Source organism: Esox lucius, chromosome 13 (genome assembly GCF_011004845.1).
Source record: "Esox lucius isolate fEsoLuc1 chromosome 13, fEsoLuc1.pri, whole genome shotgun sequence".
In the NCBI taxonomy this organism is placed as follows: Eukaryota; Metazoa; Chordata; class Actinopteri; order Esociformes; family Esocidae; genus Esox; species Esox lucius.
The window spans coordinates 34,558,889-34,586,228 of record NC_047581.1 but is presented as its reverse complement, the minus strand read 5'-3'; the positions used below and the strand labels follow the sequence as shown (position 1 = coordinate 34,586,228).

At 47.5% G+C, this 27,340-nt stretch overlaps 1 protein-coding gene across 1 annotated transcript in view; it reads left to right on the top strand.

Moving 5' to 3' along the window:
* Positions 1-27,340, top strand: part of fam172a (family with sequence similarity 172 member A) — a 183,466-nt gene that overhangs the window by 51,764 nt on the left and 104,362 nt on the right. Inside the window, exon 7 of the mRNA XM_010897606.4 lies at positions 22,189-22,395. Coding sequence (XP_010895908.2) covers positions 22,189-22,395 — 207 coding nt within the window. The remainder of the gene's footprint in view (positions 1-22,188; positions 22,396-27,340) is intronic.

The window sequence follows — 27,340 nt, the reverse complement described above, 5'->3', positions numbered from 1 at the left end:
CCTACCCCCCTCCCTGTGTGTCCCAATCCCCCGTGTGTAGCTGTCTGTTAGTTAAGATATGTTATTAAGAAGCTCTTCCTGGGCTGGAGTTAGCCTCCAGTAGTAGCTGGCTGCTCTGCGCTCGGCTCAGCCCAGGGTTGGGAAGACTTTGAAATTCAACAGTGGTGCAGTGAGACTGCAATAACCTACATACAGACACCTCTCTTTCTCCCTCTACCACTTTCTTTTCTCTTTCTCTCTTTGCTTCTCCTTTATTTTTCTTTTTTCTCTCCCTCACCCCCATCTTCACCACTGCTATATTTTTTGAAATAAATATTATTAAATCTCTAATGTATGTACATATATAAGATGTCTAATGAATATACTCATCTCTGTTCTCATTATATGCACATCTGTGCTGCCTGGCAGACTGGAACCCCCCCCACCACCCCACCCCCCTATTTCTTCTGTTTAGTTGTTTCCTCCCCTTGGTGGGGAACAGAACAGGGTCGCACCTTCACATATTCTCCACCCGTCCTGCCCCATCCATCCCAGCACAAGGTTCTCTCTCTGGCTGGAGGCTGTATACAGAGGTGCCCCACTGACTTCTGCTTGAACCCCTCCGCTCTGCAGATGAAGCTGTAAAGAGGAGGAGGAGGATAGAAAGTTCTGGATGAGTGTGTGTGTGGTGCAGAGTTCTACCTCAGCGTCCCACTACCCTGGCAGTGACACTCTGTCTCTTGGTGTCTCTCTCTCTCTCTAACCTGTCACTAACTAAGTGCAGTGAGAGTGGACTGCGTGGGTCTCTTTCTCACGTGCACATCATCAAGGTGATCACAGTAGTTTGGTTTCCGCCGGCGAGCAGGGGCGCCACTGTGCTGTGCGCCGGGGTCGCATGTTCACCGTTGACTCACATAGCAATATCCGGGGAGAGGGAGGCAGAAGCGTCCCATCTGTTCTCCCTGTTTGGATAAGACCTTGTGCAGCGATTAAAGGCTGTTTGCTCTGGTCTCTGTGTGAGCGCTATGTGTGAAAGCCCCAGCCCTCTCTGCGTGTTGTCAGCGAGATTAACCCTAATGCATCAAAAAGCCCCCATCGGCCAGGGAACAGGGGCAGGAGCAGCCGCTCTCCGACTTCTCAATTAGCACGGCAGGAACCGCTAGCAGCGGCGCGACTACACTAAACGGATAGACGCCCGCCACCTTGTTGCTACGCTAACGCTAGGCTAACATATGTGCTTCTGGGCCCCTCGCCTTCAGTCAGGTGAGGGCAGAGGTGCCTACTGATGGTGATTTAGTGCTGATCATTGGTTTGGTGGAGAGATTTTTTTCACATGAACCAGACTCTGGTGGTGATCCCAAGCTAGTGCTGGGCCCAGCAGCTGTCCCATTCTTCCCCTCAGCCCCAGCTCGCCATTCTGTCCTGTGGTTGATATTGACGGGGAGAAAATACAGAGATTAACTTAATTTACAGAGGTTTTTATAAATCAACCCCACCTCCCTTCTCTCCCTTTATCCCTCCCCCACACTTGTTCTCTCTCTCTCTCTCTCTCTGTCTCATTGATCAGAGGTGTAGCCATGATAGTCTGAACAAGGCAGCGATTATCAGGTGTGGTCTGACCAGCCCATCATAATGTCAGCCGCGAGGACCAGGCAGAGGCAGAGCAAAGCACACACACACACACACGCGCGCGCGCACACATGGCGAGCAAAGAGCAGGCTGGCAACGCAGCAGACGCTAGCTCCAGACGCTAGCTCGAGGCTGCTCCGTAGCCGTTTGATACGGCAGCTCCTTTGTGGGAGAAGCAGTGTTTTTTTCCCCTCCCCTCTTCTTCCTCGTTTGGTTCTGAACGCAACTGTCTGCATCTAATCTCCCTGGATACCTTTATCATCAATTCCATGCCTGTGATTTTGGGCTGTCTTTCTTTTGGTCCATGTTTTTATGAATATATCAGACTGAAGCGAGGCAGCGGGGTTTGATGTGAGGTGGAAGCAAATGCCGTACCGGTTTCGGGAGATAGGTGGCAGCCTTCTCTCTCTCGCTTTCTCTCCTCGTCCACCCCCTCCCCTTGTCTCTCGCTCCCCCCCCCGTGTCCCTCCTGCTCTCTCCTCCTTCGCTTGTTCACACAAAATCACAGGTCTGCAAATTAACCTGTCACTTCATCATTTGACAAGATCTTCATTTTTATTCATTAGGTAGAGGGACCAGCCCTGGCCATGTCTACCGCCATTTGCCTTGACTCTAATCCTTTCGTCTTGATCCCTTCCCATCTCTCCTCTCTCCCGTGTCTGCTGTGTGCAGCTAGCCTAGCATGAGCTACATCAGCCCTTGTTAGCAAAGGATAGCGCTAGCTACCACTACCGAGGCTTCTAGTGTAGTATGTGTGTGTGTGGTGGGGGGGGGGGGCTGGTGCAGAACAGAGAGTATCTATGTATTGGGACCAGAGAGCTCTGTCAGACGGCCGCATACAGGGTGAGCAGACACAGTAACCAGATAAATGCTCAGCCATCAGAGGAGGCTTGGCAGCGTGTTTGCCCAGATCAAGACCAGACTCTGGAGGATTCCTGAGCTATCGCATGTTCGGGGCCTATGGAAATGGAAGGCTTTGTCCCCAAATGAGCCCTCGCACTCCTGAGACCACTGGCCGGGGGCTCTCTCAGCGATCTCCAGCTTTCTTCCCTACCTCGACTTCTGTAGTATAATGGAAATCTGTCTTTTAAGCCGTTCATTTTTGTGGGGGGCGGTGCGACCGAAGAGGCCAATATCTGTTTTAAGTCATTTTTTTAAAAGATTTTCAGTCGATACGGTGCTTCAACATGACGCGTATTTTCATTTTACTTCATGGTTTCACATTGAACCTTGTTTCTTTAGCTGTATTTGTGGCCTAAACCCTTTTTTTTTGCTGTTATGTTGCAACTCTGTGTGGGTTTCAGCATTCCATTAAAGAAAATAATATTGACTCCTCACATTACGGAAACACTCCGGGTTCCCTGGATAATAACGCAACTAAAGCCCTGTACTGGAGGAAGAACGTGCAAGTCTTCAATAGCTGTTTGTGCTGTGTACAACTCAGTCAGAGAGGTTTGTAAAGTCTGCCCTCTCAGAGTGATACATGGGAGCTGAAAGTAAACAACCAAGAAACCCAATTCCTTTCTCACCCTTTTCTTCTGTGCCTGGTCTCTGCAGTGTATCACACATCCTGGAGTTTTTTTTTTTTTTTTATCTACATGGAAGAAGAACGTTGGCTCAAATTCAAGGACTTTTTTTAAATTTCTTTTTAACATGCCCACCAGTGACATGATCCTAAACCTGTGTAATAATTGCTGCCCCACCCCCTTACCAGATGATTGGTCACTGAAGATCCGGAGTCTTTCAATAATAATTTTCTTTATAAACAATAAAGAACATAAACAGTTTTTATACAGAAATCTGGCAAAAAAAAAAAATTCAATGGAATTTTGACCTGGGAAAACTGTTTTAACTAGAATGTCCATTTGAAATAATTCTGGTAGTGTAGGCATATCAGAGCATTAATCTTGTAAGCATGAGCATATGCTGATCAATCTGCCAGATTATCAGGACATTTAAACCGCTCAATGATGATGTTCCTGCTGTGTATTTGATTGGAGCACATTGAAAAACTAAAAGTGTGCTTCCTTTAAATAGTTTACGCATGTCTAAGCTGAAATAGGCTTCTGAAAAAAGCATGGTCACCGAGATAGAATGATTCATTTGATAGGCGATTCCTTTTAGTTTTTGGTTGCTTTTATCCCATCAGGTAGCCTTATTTTAGATGTGTCCATATAAACAAGGAAATTGTTTCTTCTTGAAAAGCATGTGAATGTTTGAATTGAACAATAATATTAATCTGACTTCACAGTAATCGTATTATTGTGAGGATGTAACCGCACTCTGTGTGGCAGAGGAAAATAATACCCCGGTTGTCATCCTACCATTACTGGACACCTGGTGACAAGCTAGTTTCTTTTCTCCCTCTCTCTGTGGAAAGGGTGTTTTTTAAAGGCCCTGATGTTTGCAAACCCACCGCAGCCTGGCATTGCAAGCAGATTATGAGTAATTGTATGTGTGCATGCTTTCTGAAGGGGGAGGGGATCATCTGAATGACATGTAGATTCCTGCTGGCTGTTTTGTGCAGCCTTCGAAAGGCAGGCAGGCATGTTTAGAGGCTGTCCCCCCCCCCCAGCTCCATGGCCCTATTCGGGCCCCGCTGGCCCGCTGAGTGGGGGTTTGATCTTGGCAGTGGCAGTTATGTTCCTGATCAAAATTGGCACCCCCCTCAGGGGCACCTGCGAACCGGGCCGACTTTACATTCAAATGGCCTCTTACTACCCCACAGAGGTGCCCTCCTTCAGTTCAGCCAGCCAGTGGAAGGGCAGCAGACAAAAATGAACACAAACGGTTCACTGGGGTTAATGCAAAATGTCCACACCTTAAATGATGCTCAGAACCATAGTAGGGCATGAAGGGAGCCCAACCAGATCACACCCACCACACAATGTCTCTCTCCCTGGCTTACTACGTTATATAGAGATAAATATACATCTACATTTAGAGGTGTGTTTTAATCCTACTCTGGACCTGACGAATGTCTGGGCTGATGTGATGGCCTGTTTAAAGGTCTTCCTAATGTCTCCTTACCATGTGTGAGGGTCACAGCCCAGGGGAGGCAGGGCAAGGTTTACCCAGAGCTAGTGCTCTCAGTGTGGGCTGACTGAGGTGGGGAGAGGGGGTCCACCGAGCTGCTGTCCTGGAGATCACAGCAGTCCACCGTCTCTCTCTCTCTCTCTTCTATTTCTCTCCCTACCCCTTTCTCTCCCCCCTCCTCTCTTACTCCCTCCCTCCCTCCCTCCCCCCTCTCCTCCTGATGGGCTTTTCTTAGCATCCTACTACCCAGGTCATGACTGTCTCTCTCTCTCTCTCTCTCTCTCTCTCTCTATCCCCCTATCACTCTCTCTGTGTGCCCTGCATTCTCTCTGATGGGTAATGGCAGCCTAAACTTTTCACCCTGAATCCTTTTCACTCTCATTGGAGCTGGCTAATGCTGTGCTATACTGCATCGCCAATGTGTGCATGTGCGTGCGTGCGCTCGTGTGTGCGTGCCTGCGTGTGTGTGTGTGTGTGTCAGAGAGGTGCACTGTAAAAGAGATAAGGCCCCTGAGCCTCACGTTGATCTCAGGAGAGGCATGCATGTCATTTGCACTTGTCCATTCAGCTTCTCATGGTTGGAGTCCTGTCTGTACCATGTTGCTGAAACGACTCCCTGAAACTGTTTTCCAATGTCAGACTTATCATTGGTGTGATGAAAAACTGGAAGCACAAGAACGACAAATGCCTGACAGCAGTCTGATGCTACAAAAAGCACATTTGTGCTATTTTAACATGAATGAACTCTTCTGTTAAAAAAGGCTTTGAGTACTTTGCATATCCACTGCAGTAAGCAAGGTGACAGCATGTCCATAAACAGAGTTTTGGTCTGTTTTTAAATTTTTAGCAAATAATGACCAGGTTATCACTCTCAGGGTCTTAACTGCTGTACTTTACCACATGAAAATAATTCCACAGCATTATCACAATTTCCAAGGTAAAGTTATGCTGTCCTAATGTAGTTTATGGTTGTCAGGGTTAAAAAATTAAAGTAGGTCATTCTAGTAGATTTAAAGTCTCACACCATCTGGTCATGGATAGATTTGCTGTTGTTGATGCCTGTGGTTCTATGTGTTGTGTAATCACCACTACGGACATTTCCACAGTCCAATAATTTTTTTTTCATGTCTGTTCGAAAGGAAATGGAAAAGTCGTAGCAAGTATCTACAGACCTTCCTCTGGAGTATTCATTGAAAAGAATTTTGAGCGGAGACCTTGAAGTGTTCTGTCTACAGAAATGTCGATAGACCCAGTATAACCGAGCCTTTAGTTCAACCGATCTGAACTAAGACATTATTACAGTCACAGTATTTTATGTCATTTCCTTTAGTTACCGTGGTTTAACCCCTTTTCCAATTGTGAAATTAGATCTTTTCTGGCCAATATTGAAAAGAAAGTCTTAAATTATGACTATCCTCCAAATGATTGTTTTCCTAATGTAGTTCATGTAGTCAAAAATCTTGCTGTTTGTGTGTGTGTGTGTGTGTGTGTGTGTGTGTGTGTGTGTGTGTGTGTGTGTGTGTGTCTTTGCCTAATAGAGGTAGTGAATGAATGAAGCCGTCCATTTAGGGCTTCTTTAATGGCCTGTATGGAGTCTTTAGCAGTAGCAGCTCATCTCAAGACCTTCCTTGTAGATAATTGCACCTTGGGTCCTTAGCCCCCCTCTTCCACCTGAAAACCAAGCTCATTGCAACCAAATGAACCCTCTCCACCCCCCCCCCCCCCCGAAAAAAAAATCCAAGTTGTCCTTGTGCATAAAAGTAGATTCTGCACTCCCAACACCTTTTCACATTCATATTTGTGATGGGTCTATTCTGTGGACTGAGTTTCTGTTCTCCCCCTGTGTCCCTACGTTTGATGTAATGGAGGCAAGGACAAAAACGAGAGCTCAGAGAGTGTGTGAAAATGGTAGTTAAGTGGGCTTAAGGGGTGCTTCAGTACTTTCTGAAAGCCCGGGCCTCTGAATACCTCCTCAGAGTGCTTATCTGTAGTGCAGTAAACAAGCCCGGTCCGGCACAAAGGTGCGCCTCAAATGAGCGCATGCACCCCCTCCCCCACCCGACATCTGGCCAATCCCAGGAAGATGTGGAGAACCCAGTCTCCCCTCTTCCCCCCACACTTTGCCTCCCCCATGTCTTTTCTCCTTTTTTTGCATATTTCCACTGGGGGGAGTTTTTTTTTTTAGGTGTGTGTGTGTGTGTGTGTCGTCCCCCAGCTAGACACCCCCCTGCCTCCCCCCTTCAGTGCCAGGCCGTTCAACTCTTTTGTTCGCTTGATTGCGATGAGTATAATATACTAGTCTCTCGGAGGTCCGCGCAAGACAATCAGACAATCCAGAAAATTTAATGAGACAGTCACCCACAATCCTCTCTGTCCTCAGAGCCACGGCGGTCTGTTGGCATCGGCGGTGGGGGGGGGGGTGTGGATGTGTGTGTTCTTTTTATGTAGATGTGTTTCTTAGGTTGCCTGGAATAAATCATATAAAAGGTATTTTGTCTTCAATTTAGATGAATTTGTTTTATTTTCTGTGTTTGGCATCACTCGGCCACTCAGGGGTTTACCTGATCCAATGGAGGGTCCGTGTTTGTCGGGCAGGCAGGTCTTCCTGGGGATGGGTCGGTAATAAGCAGCGATTATCCCGGGCACCCAGGGATTGGAAGGAGCACTTCACATTGTCATTCCCCTAAGCAAGAGGGATGGCTGTGGGGCCTGGGTGACTGATGGACCCTGGGGTGAGACGCCACGGGCTTCTCACGCTGCCCCACGCCAGATAAAGACAGCCAGACCAAATGGCAAATATTAATTAGACATTCATTATATCTCTTTGCTCGTCGTCTCATGAAGATTAATTAATAACCACACTTTGCCGAAGTCAAGTGATCCTTATTCACAAGCTCCGATGTGCACTTGAAGTTGTGCAGGTTGTGAAGGGCAGTGTTTTTTCCCCTCACTAATCACGCTGTTACAACAAAAGACGGGCTCCATTATTACTTCTGCAGCCTAGAAGAAAGGAAATGAGAAAGGGACTGGGGTTACAGTCGACTGACACTCCACGATTAATCTTCCAGTAAGCGCTGTCAGCCAGAAACGGACACAAATGGATCACTCACATTAACTGGCATAGTGTAGGTAGAGGGTTTAACAAGCGTTTACCAGAGTCCATTTTCTCCCTAATGAAGAGGGGGATAAGCGACCTCCGAGCGAAGCCCTGCCAGTGTTCTCTTAAAGGTCTGTCTTCTTGGCAGAGGAGGAGCAAGAAAAGGAGGATGCAGAAATTCTCACTGTTGATGTGTGTGTGTGTGTGTGTGTGTGTGCACCAGTGAGGGTTTTGTGTTTTCTCTGGGCCAGACCTGGCCTGTTTTGGCCCCTGCAAAAGCTAGAGCAGGGTACTCTGAGCCATGTGTGCTGTGGCCCCTGATCTCCCTTGCCTGGGCCCTTTAATGAGAGGAGCAGACAAAATGACGAGCCCACTACTCTCATTTTACTAACCTGCCTGGTCTGCCCATCAGAGTTATTGTCTGTCTGCCGGCCTGTCTGTCTGCCGGCCTGTCTGTCTGCCGGCCTGTCTGTCTGCCGGCCTGATTTTGTTGCTTTGTCCAGAAGAACAGAACAAGTCAGCACTGCACTCCATCTCTGACAGGGTCTGTACTGGCTCTCTGTGCTGTGTGTCCATATCCTCTGATTGTCCGAACAGAGACGAGACAAGCACACTGTGCCCTGCTGTGCCAGCAGTGGTAGAGCAGCATGGCTTTTGTGTGAGGATGAACTTGATGAGCCCAATGTGATGCCGACTGCCTTGGTGACACTCACACGGTCACACACAGACAGGTTGTTTGTGAACTGTTGGCCCAGACGAGAGAGCAGTAGGTGCTTCTGAGGTCCGCACGCTTGTCTTGTGACCATATACCTCAACCCAGGGGAGGGGGTGGGGGGGTGGGGGGGGACCGGGTCTCAGCAGGGACATTTTATTTATGCAGGATATCCATGGGTCTCTCTTTCCTTTGTGTCTGGCCTGCTGTCATCTGACCAGGTCTCTCCAGGCGGGTGGCTGGGCCGGAGCCTGTAATATGAGGGGAGATGAGGGGAAAGTCCAGGACATCTCTGCAGCAGAGTCCCAGTGGTGGCCAAGCAAACACAGAGAGCGACAGGCCTGTTGAATTGCTAATGCGCCCACCCCCCTTCCTTATTCACACACTCCTCTTGACACATGCTGGATAGACTGGTGAAGGTTTGGAAAAGCCGGATAAATAATAAGAGCGATGCTGGACAAGTATCAAGTATTTAATTACAGTATGAAGTAGACTTACTGTTTCTGTAGCTCGGTCATGGACTAATATTTAATACATTTTGAAATAATCCGCTGGTGGTAGTTTGTTAAAGGTAATCAATCTCCCAGGACCCAGACATTACTGTGGTTCGCAGACCTTTGCATTACCTATGTTAAGACGTGTTGTTAGTTATCGGCGCTTACTTGTTTCCATTTTTCATTATCAGAGGTTAAAGTCAGACATGAGAATGACTGAGATCACTTGTTATTCCACTGGTGTGTGCACATAACAGTGTTGATTAGCCTGTGAGCCTTCCTGTCCGTTCAGCAGGTGATAAGAGGCAGTTAAAAGAATGTGTGGAACATTGTTTTCCTCAACCGTAAAAAAAATGTCTCATGTCTTCCGGCGCCGGCACGGACGTCATTACAGAGATAGCGGCCCTCGCTGACCCCATGGTTGACGGCAACGGGAGAGGCGCGGTCCGGCCTGTTTGTCTCTATCAAGCCTCGCTCTTCGTCTTCAGCACGCTCCCATGGGAGAGGAGGAGGCGAAGACGCAGTTTCACCTTTTTTCCCCCCCCTCCACCGCCCCTTCCCTCCGCTACCGCCACCATGCCCAAACATTTTTAATTATATCTTCTCCCAAGTAGTGCGCCTCAGTAACCAAGGAGCTGACATTGATGCATGTGCTGATAAATCCGCAAACGCTGGGAACGAGATTAACAAAGATTTTGAGGAAAGGGTGACAGCTAATTTTGCGCAGTGGTCCGCGTCTCATTCAGGAGTGATGTTTTTGATAGAGCGCCACGCTGGAGAATTCGCCTTCTCACACCGGGGAGGGAACTCGACGCTAATGCGAGGAGTTCCGCGGCATTTGCACTTTTTAGATTGTTTTTCTTCTCTTCTTTTTTTTGCCCAACGCCCCCACCAAGTATTCCGCTTGCTTGTCTGTTTTTTTTTTTTGTCCTTTGATTGTGCATTCTTAAGTTAGGATAACATATTCACACCATTTGTTACTGGATGACTTTGGGTTTCGGTTGTTTGATTTGACGCACTTTAAAGAGTGGGCACACAGACTGAAGAGACAACAGGCAGCCTGTTGAAACAGTCTCTGACTCTGAGTGGTGGTTAAATAATTCTACTATAGACCTGATGACAGGAGTTGAAATCTAACTATTTGGTAGTTAAATACTTCTATAGACCTTATGGCAGGAGTGGGAATTCTGTCTGGTAGTTACTGTATATGTTTTACTGTAGACCTAGGCTGTATGTGGTAACTGAAGGCTTCGTTGTTCTTCTGTCTCCTATCTGTCTATAATGCAGACTGTTGTAGATATGTTTCTTTCAGTCTGTACTCCTGTCTGTCTGTCCTGTTCATGCCATCTAATCTAGACTTTGTTGTGGAGTCTGTATCTAATCTAGACTTTGTTGTGGAGTTTGTGACACACCACTGGCCTCTCTGTCCCTAAAGCTCTCCTTAGCATAAATATAAGTGATACACACTCCCCAGAGAGACACAGAGAGAGATAATACTCACAGAGAGAGAGGGGGACACACAGAGAGATAGACAGAAATAGAAACACAGAGAGACTCAGAGAGAGAGCGACTCGGAGAGAGATGGACAGAAAGAGAAACGCACAGAGACAGAGGGAGAGAAACGACAGATAGAAAGAGATATACTCAGAGAGAGACACAGAGAGAAAGAGAGAAAGTTGGAGGCAGAGAGGGCTATCTTTAGGCTTCATCATTTCTCTCCATAGAGAGACAGGCAGATAACAATCATATCTGCCACAGCTGATTCCCCATGTTTTCATCTGAGAAGGGCCTCCTCCCCACCTCCCTCCTCCTCCTCCCCACCTCCCTCCTCCTCCCCACCCTCTCGCCAACCAGTTTTGTGTCTGTATGGCAGAAACATCTTGTAGTTTTCTCTTGTTCTTTTGTGTAGCCTTCTTTTATTGTCTCTTCATCCACCCCTCCCCTCTCAGAGTGGGCTCCCCTATCTTCATTTGCAGGCAGCTGACAGCTTCTTTCACTTTTCTTTGTCAAATTTTCTTTCCTCACTCTCTGTTTTTTTTCTTCCGTCCCTCTCCATCTGCTTTCGCTTTTGTTTGCTCGGGCCCTCTCTCATCCCAACTTGATAATGAGGAATGTGCTGTGACCCTGACCTCCATCAGCATGGCTACGACCCCTGACCCTGCCATGTGACCCGCAGTCCCCGTTTTGACAGCTTGATTAATTAGCTAGTGTTATGATTTATGAGAAAGCAGTATGTAAAAAATAATAGGCAACAGGTGGTCTTAAAAAAACAAAATGATGTTGGGGTCCAGGTTCTCGTGGTGTGGTGGGCATTTATTTCACCACTGCTTTGAACGGTTAATTGTGTTCACGCTCTTCCTGCAAATGTCCAGGGTTAATAGTAGGATGTCTGCCACTTTGTGCTTAGTTTATATCAGTGTTCCAAGGAGGTCTCTTCTACACGCATGGAGGTTTGTGTTCTCTCCTCTTCATAGAGGAGGTCTCTTCTACACGTGGGGAGGTCTGTGTTCTCTCCTCTTCGTAGAGGAGGTCTATTCTACACACGTGGAGGTCTGTGTTCTCTCCTCTTCGTAGAGGAGGAGGACTCTTCTACACGTGTGGAGGTCTGTGTGCTCTCCTCTTCATAGAGGAACCAGGGGATTCCAGCTTATTTGCGTAGCTCCATCTGTGTGCTCTCATGCATGTACTAAGCCATGTGTTAAGACACTGGGAAAGCTCTGTATTACATTGACACCCATAAACGTGTGCAGACACACACACACACACACAGATAGTAAGAGAGTGAGTCCTTAAGAAGACTGTGAATGCCAGGACAGAGCAGCCATACTGTTAACTCTTCAAACAGAAATTATGACTGAATGCCTTGGTTGGTTCTACCCATGGTGCACTGCTACGAGGACACACGCACACACATTAACACGCACATTAACACACGCATTCACACACACACACACGCATGCACACACACACATTTACACACGCACACAGACACACACAGAGACACAAGCTCAACACACACACACACACACACACACAGACACAAAATCAACAACCCCAGCAGGACCACCAGCTCGCCTCTGGCCCTCCCTCCCAGGCCACAATAACAGAGCAGAGGTCAGGGGATTCCACTTTAACCCCTAACCTCGTAAGGTTACCCAGTGCCTGTGGTGTTCACTAAGATTAATACCCAGGCCTGGACACTGGGAGATCATTATTCACCCCCGACAGGCCCAGATTACAGAGGGACAACACCACTAGGTCATCACATCCTGGCTACTGAGCCGTTCACATCCCCCTGGCCTGTCCTCCCTAGCCCCTTATCCACTAGCCCCTTATCACCTAGCCTAGTGTTTCTCAACCCTGCTCCTGCCCTGCATGTTTTAGATCTCTCCCTGCCCTAACACACCTGATGTAGCTCATGAAGGACTTGATATTGAGCTGATCATTTGAATCAGGTGTGACAGAGCAGGGAGAGACCTAAAACAAGCAGGTCCCAAGAACAGGGTTGAGAAACACTGCCCTAGCCCATACTATCTAGCCCTTATTCCCTAGTCCTTAGCCCTTATCTCCTAACATTTATCCCCTAACCCATACTCTCTAACCCCAAGCCCATACTCTCTGGTCCCCAGCCCATACTTTCTAGTCCCCAGCCCATACTCTCTAGTCCCCAGCCCATACTTCCTAGCCACTATTTCCTAACCCCTGGCCCATACTTCCTAGCCACTATTTCCTAACCCCCAGCCCATACTTCCTAACCAATATCTCCTAACCCCTAGCCCATACTTCCTAACCAATATCTCCTAACCCCTAGCTCATACATCCTAGCCAATATCTCCTAACCCCTAGCCCATACTTCCTAACCAATATCTCCTAACCCTTAGATCATACATCCTAGCCAATATCTCCTAACCCCTAGCTCATACATCCTAGCCAATATCTCCTAACCCCTAGCCCATACTTCCTAGTCACTATCTCAGAGGTATTCAAACATGCCAGTAAAGACTCCTGCATATCCGACCCTCTCACTGTGGAAGATATCATCCTCACCCCCAACATTATCATCATCACCATCCCATCATTCTCATCCTCACCCCCAACATTATCATTATCATCACCACCACCCCATCATTCTCATCCTCACCCCCAACATTATCATAATCATCATCACCACCACCCTATCATTATCATCCTCACCCCCAACATTATCATCATCATCCTCACCCCCAACATTATCATTACCATCACCACCACCCCATCATTCTCATTCTCACCCCCAACATTATCATCATCACCACCACCCTATCATTATCATCCTCACCCCCAACATTATCCTAATCATCATCACCACCTCTCATTTTTATCATCACCATAATCACTAATCACCAATATCATAATTTCTGTCATCGTACCAACATTATTAACATCACCATCAGAATCTTTGCCAGCATCATCCTTGTCAACGTCATCCTTGTCAACGTCATCATTGTCAACGTCATCCTTCATCGTGGTCATCCTTGTCATGAGCATAAAAACATTCTGAATGTGAACGGAGTCCTTCTACCAGGTGGTTCTGCCAATGCATCCTGACCGGCCACATCCACTAGCCTCCAGGAGAGGGCCGTTCTCCAGAGGTATCCCCCTCTCTCCCCCTGCCTGTCCCTCGGCTGTCTCCCCCTCTGAGCTGCATGGCTCTGATTTATACATTAAATTGTTGGAAGGGAGGATAGTCACCCTAAATCAACCCTGACCCTCATTAGAAATGGATGTTTACGCTGAGAGAAGACAGTATAGAATGTATGAATCACAATGCTAACGGCGTGAGACTGTGGATTTGTATTTATTTCCCAGCAGCCAGTCAGTATGTCTCTGTCTCTTTATGCTCCGACCAGTCTGTATATGGACATCATGTACAATTGACTGTGCTGGCTCTTACCATAAGAAGTTACCATTCTATCACAGTACCTCTTTGGTTAAAAGAAAACGCTAAAGCAGTTAATGTACTGCAGGCCGTGTGCGTGCGTGTGCGTGCGTGTGTGTGCGTGTGTGTGCGTGTGTGTGCGTGTGTGTGTGCGCGTGTGTGCGCGTGTGTGCGCGTGTGTGCGCGTGTGCGCACACACGCGCGTCATAGTGACTTACCTGTGAACGATTGACACGTTGCCCTCCTGAAAAAATAAAAAATAAATTGACAAATTACTTCTGTAAGATTTACTTGCACAATCGATAGCTCTGACAAATTCCACCTGGTCGGTGATTAATGTTCCATCAAGCCGCCACTCCCCCCTCAGAGCTTACACACACACACACACATGCACACACACGCTCTCTGGGTTTTGCAAAGAGCATATGAAGCAGTGTGTGGTAGTGTATTCATCAGCGTGCATGTGTGTGCTTGCGTCCGTGCGTGTGTGTGTGTGTGTTCATGTTTCGTCAGGCCATGAGAGTTCAGTGTCAGCCTAGTTCAGTGTTTTACCAAATTGTACCATATGAGGGAAAAACACCATGACCCTTTTGCTGATGTATAAGTCTCACTGGGTGTGGGTGTGTCTTCTGTTCCTTTAGACCTGATTGGACAGCACATTTAACTTGGAGAGGATTGGTTTTATACATAGAATATACCCTGATCTTCCCTGATTCACATCAACACCTTCTGTTGTTATTACCAATCCGTATTCAGTGATTTTGGACAGACATGATTGCTCCAATTATGAAATTGAACAGTTGTTTCATGTTGTACTTAGGTGTCGTCCTGATTATATAATAAAACAAACCTAGTTGGGTTCACGGGCCCAAAGAAGTTACTCCTGACCTAGTCTCTAAAACCAGTATTGTGGCGTGAAGGTCCTATGTTGAAGTGTGTTCATAGGACCGTGGTATTGTTCTGACCCATGTTGTATGTTATTGTATGTTATTGTATTTGCATGACCGTGGTATTTTTTTCCTCGTTGTATGTTATAGTGCATTTATTTGACCGTGGTATTGTTCTGACCCATGTTGTTGTTTGCACGCATGAGACGTTGAATGAGTGTCGATGAGGGCTGAGAGGATTGGGTGTCAGCCACACTACAGCTCTCACAAATGAAAGGAAGCTAAATGATGCAAAGTTAGTGAATGAAAACACAGAGGAGACTGATAAATCATTCAGATGTGAGGAGCCTTTGCTTTTTGTCTGGTGTGTTTGTTACTCATCACTTGCGTGTATGCACACACGATTTCCTTCAATGATATCAATGTGTATGTGAAGGTCCTGGAAAATAGACAGGTCCAGGAGAGAGAGGAGGCAGGTTGAGGGAGGGCGAACGACGAGATGAGAGTAAGGGAGAGACATGAGGAGGGAGAGAGGGAGAGAGTTGGGAGTAGGAGAGGGAAAGAGAAGGAGAGATGTAAAGTCAGACATGAATAGATGCTGAGACACAGGGGATATGAAGCCTATTCTCCTCATTTCCTCCCTAAGAAAGCTCCACTTTGAACTCCTGTTTAAGTATTCAAATTGGCCTGTAAACAATATCTAAATGAGCACCCATCCATGCCAAGGTTACATGCTTGTTTCCTCTCGGAGCAGAACTAGCTACTTGACTTGTCCCCAAAGGTTAGTGTGCATTAGGACTTGGCCTATTAATAATAAAAATGATATATGTATTATTTTATACTTGTTTATCCTGAACACAGCTGTAATCACGGTTGTTATTTACAGTAGCTTTGAATTGTCTGTCTGTCCGGTAATGTGTTGTCCTGGTTCTGATCTCTTTTGAGGGAGGTGTCAATCCCCCTGGCTCTCCTCGTACAGGGAGGTGTCAATCCCCCTGGCTCTCCTCGTACAGGGACGTTGTTGGGGTGGGTCTGGGAATGGTTATGGTTGAAGTTTATTTTTTAAACAACATGGTCACTTCATAAGGATGACCGCTCTGATGGTTGTACCTGATCATGGCCCCTGAACAACAATCCCCAGTGTTAGGTACTCATTCTTAATGCTGAGTGATTCATGTTTAAGTTGTTTTTGAAGTTGTGGAAACTCGAATCCCCTACAGTCAGATTTGGCCTAACAGCATGCGACCCCATATAGATTTACTGTTGGACTGTTTAATGCATTTCCCTGCTCTTTTTAGCTTCCCATTGTCGGATAATAATTTGTTTTTGGGGTGACTAGCGCTGCAAATAGTACACAATAACAGCAGCATTCGAGACTGGTATTGACAAAGGTCCAGCAAAAGATCACCATATTAACGACTTCAGTGAGAAGAACAGAGGTTGTTTACTCAGTCTGGAAGTCAATATTCATCTAGACAGTGACAATTGGAGTTTCTGACAGCAGCAGTACAGGCAGGCTAAGACAACATGCACACTCTGTCCTGGGACTTCCTATGATGTTCTGTGTGTAGAACTCCTTCCCTTCTAACTTACCTTGTGTGGCTTGTTAGTGTCGTAGATCAAAACCGAGGCTGCATGTTCTTTCAAGCCTACGGTTTTACTTCATTCGGATGCAGTAGTTTATGGCTCATAGTTTTTACCTTAATAGAGGATTTGGTAAACCTGCCCCACCTCTTCAGGACCCGCCCTGGAGTCACCAGAATCGCCCGCGGTCAGGTACTGGCCCCACCAGACTAATGACTAGTATCTGTGGATCCGGAAGAACTACTTGTATTCAGTTATGTGATCGAGAAGTCCATAACACAAACAATCCCTGGTGGACGCGATCACACTGCCAGTCCATTTAAATCTAATAGTCTTCACTTTTTGTAAATTATTTTGTGATCTGAAGATGTTTGACCCACCAGCACAACTGTCTAATGAAGATGTGGATCTGTTGTGCAGCTGCTGGAGAGGGAACGGTTTGGGGGGGGGGGGGGGGGGCAGAGGGGCTGGCGGTGGGTTGTGGGGGGGGGCCTTGATGGGGGTACCGTGACTTAATCTGACAGTGCTGTTCGAGCTGTGTGGCATCTGGGAGAGAGGGGGGGAGGGGGGGGGGGGGTGAAGGGGGATAATGGGCCCCCGGTCGCTGAAAAAGCCCATGTGGAGCCGGAGACAAACAAGGTCACCCAGAGCAAGGGTGGCCCTAAGAGAAAGAGACCCCCACCTCAGCCCTGGAGGGGCCCATTTCACATGACTGTAGGTCCATTCCCACATACTCCACCAGCAGTAGCACCAGCAGGTTCTCTGTGGACCTCTCCCAGATCTAAGGCTCCCCGGGTTTCTTTATGTCTCCATGCTGCTGGGCCTCCGTTGTTTACTGCCTGGATCTCATTTAGGTCAACTGCTTTTAAAAATAGAAAAAGAAAAAAGAAAAGAAGAAATAATCTATGGAAATCGTTTCGGAAACGTAGCTGTTTGCTAACGTGGCAACGCATTAGCGTTTATGAATTGTGAGCGAGTGTCTGGATGTGACGTGCGTTGTTGTCCCAGCGTTCACTTTCCAAGTTGGTCTTTTTACCGTCGGCCTTGGTGTCTAACACCGCAGTGTAGCCTTCTGATACGTCGTTCCGCCGGCTCCCTCCCGCCTCCTGATTGGTTGGACAACACAGAGTGCACCTTTGCCCTCTGTCTGACAGGTCGGGACAGCCAATCACAGGAGACCTATCGCAGGGACGCGGAAGTATTGCCGAGGGCTGTGTTCAAATGGGGAGAGTCAGCTGACCAACACAAGAACAACCTCCCACTAAGAAGAAAGGCTAGTGCCCTCCATAACCGATGCTGTAGTGCATGCTGGCACATCGAGGAGCACGGTACTTCATGAGGAATACAGGTCCATAAAATCTGTACTAACGCCTTGAATACACATGTATACGCATCTACTCAACGCATTCACAGTACTGTATATGTTCCTTTACACACCTCACCTGCGACATTGCCCCCAGACCGATATTTTACCTGTGCATTGCCGATGCTTTTCACCCAAAACCATGCTCGCTAAACGAGAGCTGTAAAATCAAAGCCTCCTAGAGCTCCGGACACGCATGGACCTCACACACAAACACACACACAAACAAACAAACAAACCAATCCAACCACCTCTTTCCGCTCACATGCATTAGACACATTTAATTTCATAAAAGCCCTACTGGAAACATTAAGCTAGCGTTGTGATAAAGGAACGGCTTAGCCTATTTTCTGTCCTTCTTCTTTATCCAGCGCCTCTGAGAAGGCAGACAATGATTCATTAGCGTTCTACAGTCTCATGAACCAGGACAGGCCTCTTACTACCCATACAACTTCATCACAGAGTGCTCCTTATATGAACCAATGGAAGGTCCACAAATACTCTGGAAAAATGAATGGTCGCCATTTCACGCTGAGGCGGCGCTTCCATGTTGCGTTTGATCTCCGTGTATCTCGGCATTTTGAGGGAGGTGATTTGATCGGGGACGACCACAGCGTGTAACAGGATGCTTGTGTGAGATGTCGGGCCGAGTCAGAGCCCTGCGTCTGGGGCGTGGAGGGCAGAGCAGGGCAGAGCAGGGCAGAGCAGGGCAGGGCAGAGCAGGGCAGGGCAGGGCAGGGCAGGGCAGAGCAGGGCAGGGCAGGGCAGAGCAGGGCAGGGCAGGGCAGAGCAGGGCAGGGCAGGGCAGGGCAGGGCAGAGCAGGGCAGAGCAGGGCAGGGCAGAGCAGGGCAGAGCAGAGCAGGGCAGAGCAGGGCAGGGCAGGGCAGAGCAGAGCAGGGCAGAGCAGGGCAGGGCAGGGCAGGGCAGAGCAGGGCAGGGCAGGGCAGAGCAGGGCAGAGCAGGGCAGAGCAGGGCAGGGCAGGGCAGAGCAGGGCAGAGCAGGGCAGGGCAGGGCAGAGCAGGGCAGGGCAGGGCAGGGCTTCCTGAGCTGCTGCCATTGTTGTGCGATCTGGGGGGGAGTCGGCTGGTCTTGGACAGGCCAGCGAAGGAGTACTAAAGAGTGTCCCGTCCCGTCCCGTCCCCCCCGGGCGAGATGTGGTGACCCCTCTGACCGCTGCCCTCTGGTCCAGGGCTCTGTGTGGTGGTGGCACAGGGCTCGCAGGGGCATGGGAAGGCCAGTGTGTGTGTTAGCGGATCATAATGGCACACTGACCTCACATCAGTATCCTCACAAAGCTTGAGAGTTTATTTTTTCTCTGAATGCAGGCAATTGAGACAATTCTGACCATATTTTGTTTTTTCAGCATCAGTTTTTCTATTTATATGACAAACTATTTGTAATAGATTCTTATGCAATCATGTGTTTTCTTTTTTCTTTTTCTTGCAAAAAAAGACCTTGTATTTACAGTCATTCACATCAAATACTTGAATCTTGATCATAAATAAATTATTGAATAAATCAAGGTGTTCCCCCTTGCATCTGTACTCTCTCCTGTCCACCTGCGGCACAAATCGGAAAAGGCTCCTTCCCTCCCTGACACCACCCTGACGCCACCCTGATGCCACCCTGACGCCACCCTGACACCACCCTGACGCCACCCTGACGCCACCCTGATACCAACCTGATACCAACCTGACCCTACCCTGATACCAACCTGACCCTACCCTGACGCCACCCTGACGCCAACCTGACCCCACCCTGATACCAACCTGACCCTACCCTGACGCCACCCTGACGCCAACCTGACCCTACCCTGACGCCAACCTGATACCCTCCCTGACCCCTTCCCTGACACCACTCAGACCTTCCTCGGTCCATGTGAAGCCGTGGACTGAGAAGCCTGGGCCACCGATAACCTTCACTGTGATGTCCTTCAGGGTGACTGGTCAGCGGTAAGGCTTGGCCACCATTAGCTAAGTAGGTCTAGCAGTGTTAACTTATTAATGCTACACTCTTTTGTTAGCCAGGATCTGAGACAGAGATGGCGGGGAGGTTTGGGGTGGGTGGGATGGTTGGCTTGATATATGGATGGAAGGATAGTTTGAAGGATGGGGGGGTGGTTGTGTGTGGCTTTATGACTGAACACTTCGTAGGTTTTTTCAGTTTCTATCTTTTTCTGTGGCTTTCCTTCTCCTCCATGTCTGTCTTTGTTTTAATCTCTCTACCCCTTTCTCTCTCCTTCTCTGCATTGGTCTACCCCTCCCATTCTATCTCTGTAGTATTCCTTAGCATGGGAAGAGGGAACAATGTTGCCAGTCAGTTTTCCAGCCTGCCACTAGTGGGCAGTGGCACAAAGCTGGAGCGGACCTCTCCTCCTCTTCCCTTCTCCCATCTTCCTCTGCTCGCCATTTCCGCTTGTCCTGTCCGTGTGAACTCGTCCATGCAGGCTGTGCCAACAAAGACAGCCCCAGGTCTGTTCCGAGCCCGTTCAACAGAACCTGGCCCCGTCTCTGTGTCTTGCCTCCCGCAGCAGATAGCTAGTATGCCCAAAAGAGGAGAATGAAAGCAAGCTCCGTCTCCCTGCTCCACTTCCAGCCCAGGTGGTGCAGGTTCTGTTTCGCTCCGTATGTACACCACTGACCCGGGAGGGAAGCTCCCCGAGGGCCAGAGATACTCCTCCAGCTAAAGAAATAACCATGCCCTTCAAATGATTAGGTTCTATAAGAACAAGTTGAAAATATTCAACATTTAGACCAATGGATTTTATAGGATTGCAAAGTTATGAATGAACAAACACTGTTTGTGTTTTTCACTGCTGATGTGTTAGTTGTTGTATTGGACAGGTGGGAGTAATTTATCTGGGATCGTGTCTCTCTCCATCATTTGGTAATGTGCTTATTTTTCTTGGAGAACAATGCAGACATTATAATCTGATTAGTATAATTTTGCGAAATATCCTGGTGGTAAGTTATTTAAAGAATTCATGCTTAATATTCTATTTCGCCAGTTTCTTAAAAGCTGATTTAAAAAACTAAATGTTCTGAATTGAGTTTTTTTTTTTATTCAGATTTTCCTAGGAATTTTTGTGTACAATTGTTGGTGTAAGAGATTTAGTTAAATAGTTATGACCTGAAACACAATAAAGTAATACTGTCACTTCTGATATGAAGTAATTATATAAATGTTTCTGAAATAACTTGCAATTCCGCAGTTTGTTCGAATTTGTCTAATTAGTTGAAGACTGAAAGTTTGATTATAATGAGCCCAAAGGAGAAGAGTAAGGGGCTTAAATGCGTCGGATGGAGAGGAGTGAGAATACGAATCATTTCATTATCTGGCAACGTGTGAACGTGTCATTTTGCTGTTGTCAACACACCAGGTGCTAAAGGCAGTGGGTGTGGAGCAGGTTTGATGTCGATGGGCACATGAGGGACACACACGTTGTGTTAACACTTATTAAAAAGGAGATGTGCTGCCGGGTAGACTGAGTGTGTGATGGAAGGTGACTCGGGGAGGAATCGGAGACGTCATTTTACCGCTAACGCCTACACTGCTTGGGATTGATCTGTGTGTGTGTGTGTGTGTGTGTGTGTGTGTGTGTGTGTGTGTGTGTGTGTGTGTGTGTGTGTGTGTGTGTGTGTGTGTGTGTGTGTGTGTGTGTGTGTGTGTGTGTGTGTGTGTGTGTGTGTGTGTGTGTGTGTGTGTGTGTGTGTGTGTGCGCGCGTGCGCGCGTGTGTGCGTGTGTGCGCGCGTGCGGGTGCGCGTGCACCAAGGGAGTGTGTGTGAAGCGCAGCCAGAGTGGAACAGGAATCCATCCGTTTCCTGCCTTAGTTTCAGGGTGCTTAGGATAATAAACACACTTAATTAAAAATGGCTTCGGAGTTGAAGAAGTCACTTTGACCTTGTGAAGACTTTCTCCAATCACAATAGATTCAGAACATTTCACAAGCATTTTTTTCTTTCCCTTTTTTTAATGTTATCTTAGTTTTACAGCATATTTCAATTTTAAGAGTTTCAAATTGTTCATTTTCATGAAACATTTTTATTCCTCAATTTCCAATGTTATTACCAATACATTAATAGCTTTGTCCCTGTTCCTATTTAAAAAATGTTATGGTGAGTTTCTAAAACAATTAATATAAACACACACACACATATACACACACACACACATTTATGCATCTGCCCCTAACACTTGAGTTGAGTGATGGAGGGATCGATTAAGTTTGAAAGTAAGTGACATGTGGCCTTTTTCGAGTCACTAAATGCTATTCACTGGCTGAGACCTCTGTCAGTGGTTCTGTCAGTGGTTCTAATCCTGACTCTAATCGTTCTGCTGCTCTGACTGCTGCCATGCCTGCCTGTCTGTCTGTTCTCCTCCCCCCTGGTGCAGATGAGACACGCGCACACACACAGACACACACATTCAGAAACACAAGTGTAGATGTGATCGGTGCTGTCTAACAGCTGTGTGGTTTGTCTTCCAGGAGGGCTACGGTGTGATGGTCCTCAACCCCAACCAGAACCACCTGGAGCAGGCCAAGCCCATCCCTCTGCCCTCCCCCGAGGCCTCGGATGAACCCGCCCAAAAGAGAGAGCGCAAGGACGACCGGGAGAGCAAGAAGAAGAGGGACTTCTATGAGAAGTACCGCAACCCCCAGAAGGAGGGAGAGACTGAACTGATTCCGATACGGGTCAGTGCAGGGAGACGAGGAGAAAAGAATACAAAACAGATATAAAAGATGAGACGGGGAGTTGAGATGGACGGAGTAAGGAGGACTAGTAGATGTTTGGAGAGGGAGGTGGGATGGATGGAGTAAGGAGGACTAGTAGATGTTTGGAGAGGGAGGTGGGATGGATGGACGGAGTAAGGAGGACTAGTAGATGTTTGGAGAGGGAGGTGGGATGGATGGAGTAAGGAGGACTAGTAGATGTTTGGAGAGGGAGGTGGGATGGATGGAGTAAGGAGGACTAGTAGATGTTTGGAGAGGGAGGTGGGATGGATGGAGTAAGGAGGACTAGTAAATGCGTAGATGAGGGAGGTGAGATGGATGGGGTAAGGAGGACTAGTAGATGTTTGGAGAAGCAGTTGGGATGGAAGGAGTAAGGAGGACTAGTAGATGTTTGGAGAGGGAGGTGGGATGGATGGATGGACGGAGTAAGGAGGGCTAGTAGATGTTTGGAGAGGGAGGTGGGATGGATGGAGTAAGGAGGACTAGTAGATGTTTGGAGAGGGAGGTGGGATGGATGGACGGAGTAAGGAGGACTAGTAGATGTTTGGAGAGGGAGGTGGGATGGATGGAGTAAGGAGGACTAGTAGATGTTTGGAGAGGGAGGTGGGATGGATGGAGTAAGGAGGACTAGTAGATGTTTGGAGAGGGAGGTGGGATGGATGGAGTAAGGAGGACTAGTAAATGCGTAGATGAGGGAGGTGAGATGGATGGGGTAAGGAGGACTAGTAGATGTTTGGAGAAGCAGTTGGGATGGAAGGAGTAAGGAGGACTAGTAGATGTTTGGAGAGGGAGGTGGGATGGATGGATGGACGGAGTAAGGAGGACTAGTAGATGTTTGGAGAGGGAGGTGGGATGGATGGAGTAAGGAGGACTAGTAGATGTTTGGAGAGGGAGGTGGGATGGATGGACGGAGTAAGGAGGACTAGTAGATGTGTAGGTGAGGGAGGTGGGATGGATGTAGTTTGAAGGACTGCTAGATATGTAGTGAAAGTTGTGGATTGAGGAGGGAGGCTGTGTGGTCAGGCTGTGTGGTCAGGCTATGTTTGACCATGCTCCTCCAGTATGTTGGCAGTGTGTGAGTGTTAACCACAAGGCTCTCTGCTTTTCCTCTCTTCTCTCCATCTTCTCGTCTGTTTTCTTCCTCTCTTTCCCACCCGTCTAGTGTTCCCCTCTTTCTCTCTGGGCTCATACTGCTCACCAATGGGATTATCACATCCTGAACACATGCACTGAGACACACACACTCAGACACACACACTCAGACACACACACTCAGACACACACACTGAGACACACACTCAGACACACACACACTCAGACACACACACACTCAGACACACACACACTCAGACACACACACGCTGAGACACCCACACTGAGACACACACCTTGGCCACCTTCATCTGCCCAGACGGAAGAGAGGAATAGAACCGTGATCAGAACAAACATGGCAGCATGATGAGAAATGGCTTCCTAAATTCGGCCCTTCTGTGAAACGGGAGCAGACAGGCGTCCCCATCTCTCTCGTCTCTCTTGTCTCCATGTCCAGCGGGCCCTGGGGAGTAGCCTGAACAACACCGTCTTTGGGGGTGGTCAGAGTTAGTTGGGGGTTTTATCCTGCCGGGTATATGAAAGGAGAGGAACCTCTTTGTCTCATCTCAGTTGACGTTCGTAGCGTCACACCAGAGTGTGCGTGTGAGTGTGCACGTATGTGCATGTGTGAGATGTCACTCTTTTGTCTCTGACGAGCTTGGTGGCTTTGTGCCACTGACGGGCAGTGTGTAAGCTGTCAACACTGTCTCTTTTCTCTCAGCCTCTTCTGCACCCCCCCCCCCCACTCTCTCTATCTCACTCTCTTTTCTGGCAGTACCTGCACAATAATATGTGCTCATTAGCACTAGCCGATTAGCTCGCTGGCTCAGATTGCCCTGAAGATATTACAGTATGACCACAGATATTATATAGAGGAGGAGATATTCGTGTTGGTGAATGAATGAAGGAACATGTGCAGCACTCTCCCGCCAGACCAATTGACCGATTGGATCACTGTTGTTGTGTAGCGTCAGGTGTTTCATGTTACGACGCGTGTCCTTGAAGATTAAAATATCAGTTAAGAAACGTTTTTCTGAAGTTTCTAATTGACACAACACCGAAACACCGATACAGTATTGAAAAAAGTAAGTTATCACACGTCAGACCTCTTGAGGTTTGTCGGCGGCTGTACTTCCTGTTTTCACGTCAACGCCCACTTGACTCCCATTCCTTCAGAGGAGTGCACTCCATGGCCCAGAATGACCCGTTGCGCCACAGCAGGGCCCATTGAGAATGCATGGCTAACGTAACCACCGGCTGCTAAATTGTTGATTGCGGTGATGTTCCCAGTCTCCCCAAAAGTACCTCTGGTATGGATCATTGTGTCTGCAGTAGTTACAGATGTAATAAGCAATTTATTTGAAATACAGCGGTTCTGAAATGTGTATGCTTATATGTGGCCTTTATAACTGACCTATGCAGAGGTCATGTACATGTTTGGATGAAACAACAGTGTGTGTGTGCATAGACACACACACACACACACACACAGTACAACACAAGTGACATCCGCATTACAGTGACCTAAACGTGTGTGTGTGTGTTTTGCTGCTTTGCTGTATGTTTGCATGCTTGCGTTGGTGTGTGTGTGTGAGGTCAGAGCAGAGTGGGGAGAGATACAATGTGTGAGCATAGCATCAGAGAGCAGATGAAGGGGAAGAGCACATATTAATATCTTAATAAATATTTCAACTGAAATAGCAACCCATCCAGATAATGAGGAGCCTCCTCTCTCTACCTATCTCTCTTTAACTCTCTCTCCTCTTTCTCTCTTTTTAACTCTTTCTCCTCTCTCTACCTGTCTCTCTTTAACTCTCCTTTCTCTCCCTCTCTCTCTTTAATGCTCCCTCCTCCCTCCTCTCTCTCTCTCTCTCTCTCTCTCTCTCCTCTCTCTTTCTCCCATCCTCCTCTCGCTCTACCCCCCCCTCGCTCTTTCTCTTTACTACCCTGAGTCTTATGCACATTGTGAGTCTAGCAGCATGAGATCGTTAGTGCAGTCCTACCCAAGGTTTTCCAATTCTGTAGGGAGCCATGCGGTATTATTCACACTTTGACATTAGTCTGTAGTTGCTTTCCTTGCGCCTGCATTAAACATGTTGGAAAGGGGCGAACGCGCCAAGGCATGGATGCATGGACAGCAGTGACTGTGTTTGTGTCTAGAACTTTTGCTTTAAAACTCAGTACCATGTACAATATCCATATTCAGCAAGATATGTAGTGGCCATTTAATCATTACATTTATGTGAATGAGTTTGAAAATGGATTCACACAAGATTACTCCTAACATGGACCATGTAATGTACAAGATTACAGTATGGTTTGTTGTATTCCTTTCAGACAATCTCTCTCCTCCTTAGTATGTCCAGATTTGCTGGGAATATTGTCTGTTGAGTTCCAGTTCTGAATCATATTACATATCATGATCTGGGCTGAGCTAAGGGTTAAGTTTAGGTCAGGGTTAGTTCTGGGGGTTAAGGTTTGGTGTTTGGGCTAAGGTTAGGTTTAAGGTTAGGCATGGGGTCTGGGTTAGGCATGGGGTTCGGGGTTAAGGTTGGGTTTCTGCATTAGGGTAGGGAAGTGTCTGCACTCACTACTGCAAGTAGTTCTGGAAATGATTGTCTGCTTGATGACCTAAGTGAATAAAATATTGGTTTCACCATTTAGAAACAAAAGACATAAATATATTCTCAGTTTTATCTTTTTGTACAGTCATAAGAGATTTGTCAATGTCAAGTCTCAGTTATAGGCTTTGCATTTGCGTTTGGAGTTTTCAATTGGTGTGTGTCCAAAGCAGTGTCAATAAAAGTCTAGGAAGCCATTATGAGGCTATTAAAACAGAAATCATCAGAAACATTTCCGGAGCCATAGAATGCTTATAAAACCCCGCTACTGGGAACGTAATTTAAAAGAAAGAGCTCATGAGCTCAGCAATTGCAAATGGTCTGGTAGGTCAAAGAAAAACCCTTCAGTGGATGACTGAAAAATGAATTGTTGGACAGATCAGGACCCCTCTCCAGGAGGTAGGAGTAGATGTCAGCCACTTCCATCCGCAGCAGACTTTACCTGCAGAACTACAAAAGCTACAATGCCAGGTTCAAACAAGTAGTTAGCTTTAAAAGCAAGATGGTCTTGTAAAAATAAATAAAATACCCTTTTGAGTTCTGGAAATAAAGTATTGTGACCAGAGTGGAAACTTGACATTTACCAGTGTGTCACTATGGGAGATGCGAAGGGAAACTGTTTCTCACCATTCTGCCTTAACTGTGAAATGTAGGGGGAGTGTTATGATGGTTCGGGCATGTATGGCTACCCCTAGAACTGTCTCACTCATCTTTATTTTCGAGGTATATATTATCTGCCAGTCTACAAGCAAATGCCTCAAAACCTATTGGATGGGACTTCATCACATAACAAGACTATGGCTCCCTGCATACTGCCATGGCAGGACTATGGCTCCCTGCATACTGCCATGGCAGGGCTATGGCTCCCTACATACTGCCGTGGCAGGGCTATGGCTCCCTACATACTGCCATGGCAGGACTATGACTCCCTACATACTGCCATGGCAGGACTATGGCTCCCTACATACTGCCGTGGCAGGGCTATGGCTCCCTACATACTGCCGTGGCAGGGCTATGGCTCCCTACATACTGCCGTGGCAGGGCTATGGCTCCCTACATACTGCCATGGGAGGGCTATGGCTCCCTACATACTGCCATGGCAGGACTATGGCTCCCTACATATTGCCATGGCAGGACTATGGCTCCCTACATATTGCCATGGCAGGGCTATGGCTCCCTACATACTGCCATGG